At 28.4% G+C, this 11,704-nt stretch overlaps 1 protein-coding gene across 1 annotated transcript; it reads left to right on the forward strand.

The window, feature by feature from the left end:
• Positions 1-8,453: 8,453 nt before the first annotated feature.
• LOC119685904 (putative uncharacterized protein DDB_G0274405) lies at positions 8,454-10,483 on the forward strand. Its single transcript, XM_038100311.1, has 2 exons — positions 8,454-8,669; positions 8,733-10,483. Exons 1-2 carry the CDS (start codon positions 8,609-8,611, stop codon positions 10,469-10,471), a joined length of 1,800 nt encoding a protein of 599 aa, XP_037956239.1. The 5' UTR covers positions 8,454-8,608; the 3' UTR covers positions 10,472-10,483.
• The last annotated feature ends 1,221 nt before the right edge of the window (positions 10,484-11,704 follow it).

The following is an 11,704-nucleotide window of genomic DNA, read 5'->3' on the forward strand; positions in this document are numbered from 1 at the left end:
GAATAATAGTAGTAATAATGTTCTTCTGTAAACACTATTTAAATTCCCAATATAAATATATTTTTATATTTATCACCGTTATTACGAGCACCTGTAAGTATGGCCAGTTATTATTATCATCGGTCAGTTTATTTTAAAACTTTTTCCGTATTGATTTCGAATATCTAAAGAGCTGATCTTTTCATTCAAATATGGTAGAACGTCTCTTTTCAGTAGAACGGTGTTAGCAGGATATTACTAACGGTAGAGACAAAAAAATCATCTCTGCATGGATGCAGATGAGACCAGTAGTCACATTTTCTTTGACTATCAAACATTTATATGAGGAGATCAGAAGGAGATAGATCAGAAATTCCTATTCTCGTCTAAAGGCAAGATCTCCTTAAGATCTCAAGAACTTTAAATAGATCCGTTTGAAGAGATAAAAGTCTTCACTATTTGGAGGTAAATGAGACCTCTAATTCGTCGTGACTGTCCGACCAGAAGACGACTGTTTTTTCAAGAAATCTTCTTCTCATGCTATGTTATAGCTAATATTTTGGTTTTCATTCGAATGCCAGAGTGTCTTCCGCTCAGTTAGGTTCGTTAAAAAATACAATAGATCAATCAGGATTCCTTTAGTTTTGTGAGAGCCAGTACCTTGTTTAATTTAATCTATCTATGTATTTATATTAATATATGTTAAATAGTTACAGTGACAGAATATACGTTTCTTTAAAAATTCTGTTGTTGGGCAAGAATTGAGTTGTAACGTTATCAAAGTGAGTTCCAGCTACCTGTTTCCATTAAAGATATGCAATGCATTGAATATCTCACCCATTGATTTACAGTCCTAACTATATCATTTAGTTTGTTATAATGTTTTTTTAGTCTATAGAGCAAGGGAATACCTTTTGTTTTTATATTAGCAGTTTTGAGTCCGGTGTTCTAAACTGAATATAGCTTCTCGTATTGCGGTTTCAAAGCAGAACTTATCGTCTTTCCTGCGCTCTATGGATACAATACAATAATTTTATTGTACCTATGTACAATAACGAACTTTATGCTTTTCAAAAATATTTTTAATATTTTTTGAAACCCACAGCAAGCATCTCCTCCTCCGGGCAAGAGGAGTTGAGTAGCTGAATCTTCACGCAATGTAACAATTTATACATATGTGGACTACATTTATACGTATCTACATTTATTCTTAATTAATCACAGTTGTTAAATAATATAGAAATTTATTCGAAATTGCTGATATTCTGAGAATTGTCCCCTCAGAAATAAATTTTTGACTACAGGCCTGTCACAAAGATGAGCTGAATAACGTAGTTTCTAAAGGCAAATTCAGAAGTAATAAAATTCGATTTAAATCTAAATAATAATAACGATTAGGGTTTTTCGGTTATGACTAATTAAACTATTTACCAACAATTTCATATTTTAACATATTTGTAACCGGAGGAGGACTAAATACTCGTAACTTTTATCTACGAGATTTGCTTAAGAGCATTAGAGCCAATTTGCGCAAACTTTACCACAAGCTTTAACGAAATTTCATGAATTTTCGGATCAGAACTCTATTTAACGAGTATGAAATGTGAATTTGTTTTAATTTCCCCAAAATACTAATTATTAATAAATTCATTTAATGTTCATATCTGGGAAAATACTAATACGATTAATTGTGCACATAATACTTAAACAGGCAATAATCATATCAGAAACTTATAGTATTTCTAAATTAAAATGAAATGGCAAAGCCATAGCCAAAAAGCGAGTAAATTCAGTTTCGAAACCAATTAACTTTGTCCAAAAATTTATAATAATTTCATAAAATTTTAATGCAGTTTTACTAAATTAGTTTAATATTGCATTTATGAGGTATCCTGCGTATCCTTACTGCACACATCCAAAGAGTAATTAGAACAATGAAATTTTATTAAAAACAAAAAACGAAATTATGAAAACTAAATGAAAATGCGAAAATATGGAAATTTGTGCGTACTACTCTTCTTCTTCCTTTTATTCAACCTATAATTAACAGGACCGAACAAAATGACCTCCAGCGCGTTATTGTTTTCTGTTTTCTGTTTGGACGTTGTTCAGTGTTTTTAATCCTTTGGAAAATAAAGCCAATGTAAGTAAACCTTTTTGCCATGCATACGAGAACGTTTGATTGAAATGTAAAAGTAAAATCATGCTGCATACTTCTCGGCACGCAACCATTGTTTTCGTTAAAAACAATGCCGTCAATTTCATTAAGCAAAATTCCTGCAAACATTTTTGTTTCATTTTTGGTCATTTTACGCTTTGTTTTTGTTGCTAAATTTGTTGTTGTTTGTTGGCTATTGTTCAGTCATTTTTCTGTTTATGCATGCAACAGTAGACAAAAAATGTACTCGCAAATGGAAAAGTAGCGGAGGAGGCGAATCATGGCATGTACCCAGGATTTAATGAATATTTATTGAAATTTGATGAGTTCAAGAATTTCTTGATTGGTATTAATTGTAGCTTGTTGACGTTGTAGAAAGGGAACACCGTAGCTTAAAATAAACTTCAATGAATATTTTTAAGTTATTTAAAAAATATTTAATTGGCTAAAATTGAATTTTGAATCAAAGTAAAGATAACTAATATAGATACCACTATAGAAACAATTCAATATAGTGAAAATCAAAGTTCTTTCTTCAAAGAAAAAAAGTTTTTAATAAAAAAAGAATTCAAATCAATTACTAAATCCTTCTCGAGTATGTTACAATATGTAGAGGGTTGATGGGTTAGTTGGTTACAGAGGCGGATTGGCGTATATCCTTAAGCTTCTCATAATTAGCGATTATTTAAATACTATGCAACTCATCAGAAACTTCTTTAAATAAACTTAATTCATTATGTTCAGATTATTTAATTTAATGGTTTTTTTGTTATTATTGATGATATCATTATAATCCAATAAATTGTCAGGAGGGTATAATTCTGTTCCTTCTGTTTGACACATTAGGCATCGCAGAAGAAAATTATGATATTGTTTTTTTTATAATAACTATTAAACTGTCCCTTTGTAGTCCCTTTGTATGAGTGTAAGTGACTTGAATGAAGTACGATTAGTGCAAATGTATTGACTTCATTGCTAAGTTCCAGGACTTGAACTGGGTTGTATGAACACTAAACAAATTGTTAACAATATTTTGTGGAAAATTTTAAGTATTCCGAGATTTATACAAGACCACTATAGCTCAACAGGTCTAAATGAATCTTAGAATCACCATTATAAGCTCTCTTAATTTTAAAAGATTTCTACCTAATTAAATGGCACAAATAATCCATTTTCTAGTTTCAACATATCGTACCACTCTTTCACTGGTGCCTCTGCTCCGTGTATACCTGTTTCAGTTTTTTATATCAAGTCCAATTAGTGCTCTCTGAACTTAACGTAAAACTCCTCCCTTAGTACCTCTGCTCCGTGTAACCGCTAAAAAAAAATCCATTTCCATTTTCAACATATCGTATCGCTCTACAACTGGTCTCTCTGCTCCATGTATACCTGCTTCAGTTTTTTATATCAAGTCCAATTAGTGCTCTCTGAACTTAACGTAAAACTCCTTAGTACCTCTGCTTCGTGTAACCGGTAAAAAGCGATTAGTGTTCGCTAACCCCAATCGTTCCAATCGTTCGGAGGCAGAGTTCTTCTCTTCTCTCCCAATGGAAGACGATTTTATATTTTTTCATTTGAGTTTTGTTTTTACAGTTCAGTTGATATTTCCAAATAAATTCGTAACGATAACAATGGGATTTTAAAATTATCGCTATAATTTAAAGAGGACACAATCATCAGATTATGTGTTGCGGGGGTTTTTAAAACAAATTCAAAGTTTATATAAAAACCATTAATTGAAAACAAAATCATTATACCAAGTGTATAATGATCTCAAATATTTTAAGGGTTTTTGGGTTCAAAATCCCCTTAGTGATAATTTGAATAGAGCGCATTGAAGATTTACTTACAATTTTTTTTACCACTATGTTGTATTATAAGGCAAGATTTTAGTGCGATCTGTCATTCATTGTCCGTATATCAGCTGTTGTGGAAGTTATACTTTTGAGTCTTCAGCGATAGCAGAAAAATGGAAGAGTCTCTGTAAAAAAATTAATGCTCCATAATGCTCCGTATCTTTTTTTCTATTTCTGACTCTAAAAGGGTTAATTGCAAAAATTCATTGAAGAAGTTGAAATCCATATCTCAGTCAGCTTACACTTGATTTTATTGCCCTCTTTGAAGCTCACTAAACAGATTATAATTATGTATTGATTATACGGGTTAGTATTAAAACTAAATGCAACTCAAACAGATGGAATAATCGTTTAAATCCTTATTAAGATTTGAATTACTTAAGTAACTTCTCATTAGTAAGTTCTCTCACAGCTAGGCTGTTTTTAACCTAGCTGACTCCATTTGTTTTTAGATTTGTGTTTGGACTTTTCGCTAATAAGTGTTTTGAAACGTTATTTCCTCGTTATAATTATTGTTACTGGCCCTCTTGAATGACTTTTTAAATCGATTTACATTTTGATCTTACTGTCTCATTCATTTATATAAAAGCGAATTATTATTATTTAATTTCTTCCTGCTTCAACTAAAGAAATACTGACATTCCCAATTTGCACAATAATAAAGTATTTAAAATTTTTTAAAAAGTTTTTAACTTTTTCAACAAATTAATTTATCACTCAATAAAAGAGTAACAGAATAACGAGAATAAAAAAATAAAATTAAAATGAAATGAGAAAGCAAAATTTTCAATATATAAAGTGTGCAGGTGATGACAAATGAAAAATTTACAACTCAATTGTAATGAAATGAAATCAAATTAACTAAATCACAAAAGTGAAAGCCAATTTACCTAGCAGCCGCCACAGCAAACAGTCACTTACGCTAATGGGAAGTATCTGAAAGTTGAGCATTAGAATTCAGTAGAACTTGCATTGGCAACCTAGTAGCAGAGGAGGCGGAGGCGGAGGACGAGGACGAAAAAATGGCAAGGAATTTAAAATCTAACAAAAGATTTGTTTTTCTTGGGTTCTTGAAAGTTTTTTCTTCACACATTTAATGTAAAAGTTTTTTTCTCGAACATGACGTTCGCGAAAATGAAAATGTTATTTTTATTACAAAAAAAAAATTCAATTCCATTTTTTTTCCAGAAAATTCCACTGTTTGTGGCTTGCCAGCAAAAAATGCGAGTACATTTAACCGCGAAACGTTAATGATGAATGATGAATGCGTTGTTAATGTCGTGCAGTGGTGCAAAAAAATTATATTTTAACTCTAGAATCAGTGACAATCTAGCGTAGTTAAGTCAATGAGTTCTGCACACTTCCACTTCAATTGTGAGTATTTTTAATTTATTTGAAAATCTTATTTTTATGCTTCCGAGTATAAAGAAATGTAATTAACTGACAGCTGTTAGTCTACTGCCACAACTAAGTTGTTAAAAATAGATTTAATTAATTTGTTTAAATTATTTTTGCATTTTATACTACAAATATAAATATAAACAAATATAAATAGGAAACTAATTTACAATTCAAATGAAGCCAAAAAGTATGCAACACTTTTGAAGTGTAGAATAAATTGCATTGGCTACCTGCAAACAGGCAAATATTTCAAATTGATTGCAGTTTATAATAATAATAAGAAAGGTAAGAAGAAGGAGCATAAGTCAACTGGACAGGATCGTCAGTTGAATAGGATTGCCAATTGAAAGAGATTTAAATTATCCTCACTAACTTGTTAAGCTTTTTAACGTTCAACTCAGCTTTTATGCAGTTACCTTTATTATTATTTCCACTGCGTTGTTTGTAGTTTCTTTATATATTTTTTCTTTAATTCAAGATAAATTTTATAGTGTTTGTATCTTGCAGATGTACGGCACTTTGCTGTGGTTTTTAATTAAAATTTTTTTATTTAATCATACCGTGACCAACACCTTTGTCATTGCCAGTCTGCTAAGTTGCTGCAATTAAGTGCACAAATTAAATAAAAAGAAAACACTTTTCTAAATTAATGTGCATTTATTTAAAAGTCCCATAAGTGCAGAATTATTACAAGCAATTTACGTCGCAGGTTGACATTGCTTAATTGTAATTAAGACCAAGTTTGTGCTTTTGCCGCGTTTTGACAAATACTCGGTTAAGATAAGTGGAGGAGATTCGTTTTATTTATGAAAGTCTGCAATTAGTTTTCTGTCACGGGATAATAATTAAAAATTGTAGGTGAAGTGTTACTATTTATATGATGATTATCTTGCAGATAGGGAATGAGTTTCATTCCTTTCATAACGTAAAAGAAGATTATATTATTAAGGAGTGTGTAGCCGGATTAAAAGTTAACCATAAGATGTCGCGGTTTGGCTTGAAATTGAACTTGTTAATATTAGAAGGATTTTAAAATAAATCTATATTACATAAATAGTATCTGATTAACAGTTAAATTCCACTTACCTTGTGGTCGATTTAATTTGACAGCAACAATGGGTAGTGCTATTTAGGTAAGTAAATATGTAGAAGTATATAACATAGTTTAAAATATTCGTCGTATACAGTTACTGTACTTTCAAAATAATATATGCTTCGCTAGTTCTTTGAAATTACAAAATAAAACTTACTGGTTAGGGTGCGGTATATGATCCTTTAAAAAAAATCGAATTACAATTTATAGCTGTCCTTATTCTGTTTAGTTAAAATGACCTGGTTGGCATCCATTCGTTATGCATAGGCTCCTACGGCTGTAGTGATACCATTCAAAGACATGGTTGATATATTATAACTAAAGTGTTGCTATTTATACGAAGATAAACTTGCAGTTAAAATATATAGCTTTCAGCAAAAAAATTTATACAAAATAAAACTCACTGGTTAGGGTGCGGTATATGATCCTTTAAAAAAAATCGAATTACTATTCATAGCTGTCCTTATTCTGTTTAGTTAAAATGACCTGGTTGGCATCCATTCTTTATGCATAGGCTCCTACGGCTGTAGTGATACCATTCAGAGATAAACAACCGTGATTAGCGAAATTGGAGATTAACATTTGCATAGCTTCTTTATAAAATGACAACTACAAGGGGCTTTACATATAGTAAGTAAAAATATGTATAACAGATGTCTCAGAGAAACGAATAGCTTTGAGATAAGAATAGGCAACCTCAAAAATTAACTTTTAATTCGTTGAAATTCTGTTTCCAATAAAGCTGTACTTTATAAGCTCGTTCTAATTTAAAGCACATCAAGTGCTTTGGTTAGTGAAAACACGATTAGTCATGGCTTCTAATTTGACGGGCACGACTTCTAAACCAGGTCCAAACAAATTTCCTGAGACCACTAATAATGAGTACTTGACAGTACTCGACCATACTGACTTGTATGGTCCGCCAAATTTTAATAAATTAATAAAATTTTTGTACTTGTCTTTTCTTTTCTATTCGAACCCTTCTAAGTTTCTAGCCGGAATAAAAGTGATGTCAGTTAAAGTAAGGACTGTTAATATTATAAAGTCTTTTTAAGGAAATGTAAATTACATATATATAATATGTGAGTATTAATCAAGTAGTACCTTTACTATAATTCTTTCATGTTGACACCATCAATCGTTACTGATATTTGGATACATAAACTTGTAAATATAAATATAATTAAAATTAATTAAAAAAATATAATTTAAATTATGTCATATGCAGTATGTCAATGTTTAAAATAATATATGTTCAGGTGATTTTCTAAAATCATAAAATAAGAAACTCGTTTTTGTGAGACAAGTGTTCTTTTTAAAAAGAAATCGTATAACTACTCATAACTGTTCTTACCTTGGCATCCCGATATCACGAAGAGGCTCTTGTGTATATAAGTACACCCAGATATACCAGAGACTTGGTTTCTATAATTTTAGTTCCATGAAAAGCAGCGAATCCGTCTTTTAGGGTACTTCGCTAAATGTCAGGAGAAAGGCATTGCTATATTGCACCATAAGCTCATCATTTTTGTGAGGTCTATTCTAATTATAGACGATAGAAACCATTATCTTCTACTACTCTTTCTTTAGTTCTTTTATTGTTATTATTTAAAAATATTTATAAACATATTTTATTTATATATGATCTTTTTTGTTTTTGGTACTAGTTGAAGATTTACCATAACAAATTTCTTAACTACAATATTTTGTTTTTATTCTTATCAGTTTGGATACTGATTTCGTTATTTTGACAAAAGTAGCGTCAAGAATTTCAGAGTTCAGCGCAATTTATTTAATTTCAAATAGTCATACGAAAGATAAGTGTTATCAGTATTGATTGTGACGTCACGTATACAAAGCTATAACTAATAACAATATATAATAGTTAATAAATACAATTGATAGAAAGTCTACAACTTAAGAGGTAGTCATCAAAAAATTTGCACACCTTTTCAAAGCCCAAGTGAAGTGAGTGAATGTAATCTTGAAATGGTATTAAGAAAACTAAACATGGCTGTTTGATAAAGAAAACACTTTTTTGACGAGAAATGTTTATAAATACTTTCAGAATTTACTTTAAAATCAGTTAAGTATTCTAGTTGTTATTAAAAAGTGCAAAAAATGAGGTGCCTAATAGTTATAGTCGCGTTTCTCTGTATTTTTGTACACGTCAGTAGAGCCGGTAAGTGGAACATATTCGATGACTTTTAGTAAAATTATTTTATTTTTAATTCTTTAATTATAGATCAATCAATCAAAGAGTTGAAAGAAGAAGGTGGATTGAATAAAAATGTAGAGGACAGCGAACATGTGGACACTACTCAGAAAAGGAAAGAAGATTTAAGTTTATCTTCTCAGGATGCAGAAACAGTAAACGAAAAAGATGGTGTGGTTACTGAAGAAGAGCAGGATAAGTCAAAATCAAAAGTAGCTAAGGCTAAGGATAATAAAAAAACAAAATCCAAACAAAATAAGAAAGATTCTTCAGAAGAAACAGATAATCTTACTAAATCCAATGAAAATGATGTCTTGAAAAAGACAAAAAAAATTAAAAAAAATAAAAAGAATAAGCATTTAGATTCAGTAGATTTATTAGACTCAATTGAAGATTCTGAGAATAAGGAAACAAGACCAAATACAGAAAATGACTCCAAAAAACTTACAAATGAATCCGAAGAAAGTGATGCAAATCAATCTAAACAAACATCAAACGATATTAGTGATGAAAAACGTGAGAAGCACAAAACCCCTAAAAAAACCAAAAAGTCGAAGGAACCTAAAATACTATCTAGGAAAGACTCTAAAAGACAACAAAATAAGTTAAAGGAAGACGAGAAATTGAACCAAGAGAATATAAATATATATAATGAAAGTCAAAGCCAATCAGATGAGAGCATAAAATCAAGCCAAGACTCACTGGAATCACAAGAGAAAGATTTGGAAGAGAAAAAGAATGTTGATGTATCAACGGAAGCTATTTCAAGTGATAAAAAAAAACTTAAAAAACTGAAGAAAAAGAATAAAACGAAAGATAAATTAAATGTTAAAAGTAGTGAAGAGGTTTCTTCAGAAGAATCTGAAGAACCAGTTGTTAATACTGATGAGCTTGCAAACAATAATGAAGTGAAGAATGAAGAAAATATAGATTCCACAAACAAAGACCGAAAAAACAAAAAAAATAAAAAAATAGAATCCGTCAGTTCAAGTGAAGAAAAAAAGAATTCAAAGAAACAAAAGAATACAGAAGAAAAGGAAAAAGAACAAAACTGTGAAGGAGAAAATAACAAATTAGATGGTTCCAATAAATCCAAGAAAAATAGAAAAACTGAAACAAATGAAAGCCAGCAAAGAGCAGCAGCTAACGAAAACTTGAAGCAAAAAGAAGAGAAGGTAATGAAAGCAGAAAAACAGAAATTGCAAGAAACAACGAAACAAGAAGTAAAAAAAGAAATGAAGAAGCAGAAAAATTATGATAAAGCAAAAAACATAAAACAAAGTGAAGAAAATGAAGTAGAAAATGAGGTAGAAAACGATTCGAATGATGAAAAAAATAAAAGGAATGAAGAAGTATTAAATGATCAAAAATTAAACAAAAATAAAATGAGTAAAAAAGAGAAAAAACTAAAGATGAAAAATAATACTAAACAACTTTCTAAAGATTCAAATGAGATGGATGAGCTCGAGGAAAAAAATACTTTTGAGCTTAACAATGAAAGCAGTTCTGAAGAAAAAAACGAAAGTGCAATGTCGAAACAGAAATCAAATAAGAAAAATAAACAAAAAATGGAGATGAAAAAAGATAAGAAAGATTCACAGTCACTTAAATCATGTCAGATTAGTGACTCCGAAAATGAATCTGAAATCGTTTCTCTGAAATCAAAACGAGTGAAACGCTCAAAGGATAGTGGTAAGGACAAGAAAAGTAATCCAAAGAAAAAAGATGAGAAGAAAAATAAATCTAAAAAATTAAAAAACAAAAAATAAAACTAATAAAAAATAAAAACTACAATTATATTTAAAATAAATTTAATTTTAAGTTAAGAAGTCAAAGAGAGTAAAAATATAAATCACGACTTATAGCATAATATATATATTTATAGTTAATTATATTTAAAATATAAAATAAAAACAAAATGTTCCAATGTAATTTGTAAGAGAAATGAAAGAAAACTATGAAATATATTAAATTCAAAAACAACAAAAAATAAATCAATAATAAAAAATAATGACTTGTTTCGTAATAAATTATTGTTTTAATGAGAAATATTTATCGAATAAATAATAAAAAATTTATTTATTTCAAATTACTTATTATTATTAATTATTACGTTGATGACATTATATTTTTGTTTTTTATAAAATATTTATTCAAAAAAATATATCCATATCTATATCTTAAAAAAAAAACATGAAGTAATAATAAAAACCAATATTTTTAAAATCGAAATATATAACTATTTTATTGAAAAATATTTAACGATTAAATATTATATATACAGATCATTCCGAACAAATTTTTGAATTTGAATATATTGATTAAATTTAATTAATTATAAAACTTTAATTTTACATCACTTATATATATGTTTGTATAATATGTTTGTGTAATTTGTATATACTTTAAAAAAAATGTGTAATAAATACATATTAATAAATATTTGCATGTACTGTACTATTTCAAAATTTTTTTTATTTAATACTATTATTATTAAAAAATTTATAAATTTACATCACAAAAAAAAGTAATTAAAAATAATTAAATTAAAAAATTATATTTCATTATAAAAAAATAAAAATTTTTTAATAATTTAAAATGAATTAAATTAAATTATTATTAATTTTATATGATTTTCAGTAATATTAAATATTAAATAAAATTGATTCGTTTGAAACATTTATTTTTTGCATTGAAGATGTTGGAATTTTTGTTATAAAATATTTATTTAAACATCTGAAAAAAAGATAGTAAAAACTAATAATTATTTATTTCGAATTATAATAATAATAATAATAAAAAACAATAATTTTTTATTAAAATATATATTTATTTGATTAAAAAGTATTTAACATAATGCTATAAACTCCTCAAAAAATTGTTTTTGGTTTTTTAAAATTTTATTTAAACCGATATTTCATCATCAGGGTACTATATACAAAATTTTTTAAAAATCAAAAAGTATTCTTAAAAAAAGTGTATCTACTGACCAATTAGCCCGT

The sequence above is a fragment of the Teleopsis dalmanni genome, chromosome 2 (genome assembly GCF_002237135.1).
Source record: "Teleopsis dalmanni isolate 2A chromosome 2, ASM223713v2, whole genome shotgun sequence".
Taxonomy (NCBI): domain Eukaryota; kingdom Metazoa; phylum Arthropoda; class Insecta; order Diptera; family Diopsidae; genus Teleopsis; species Teleopsis dalmanni.

Coding starts and splice junctions, on each gene's coding strand:
- LOC119685904 (XM_038100311.1), top strand. CDS start 8,609: ATGAGGTGCCTAATAGTTATAGTCGCGTTTCTCTGTATTTTTGTACAC. Junction 8,670..8,732: donor TGTACACGTCAGTAGAGCCG/GTAAGTGGAACA, acceptor CTTTAATTATAG/ATCAATCAATCAAAGAGTTG.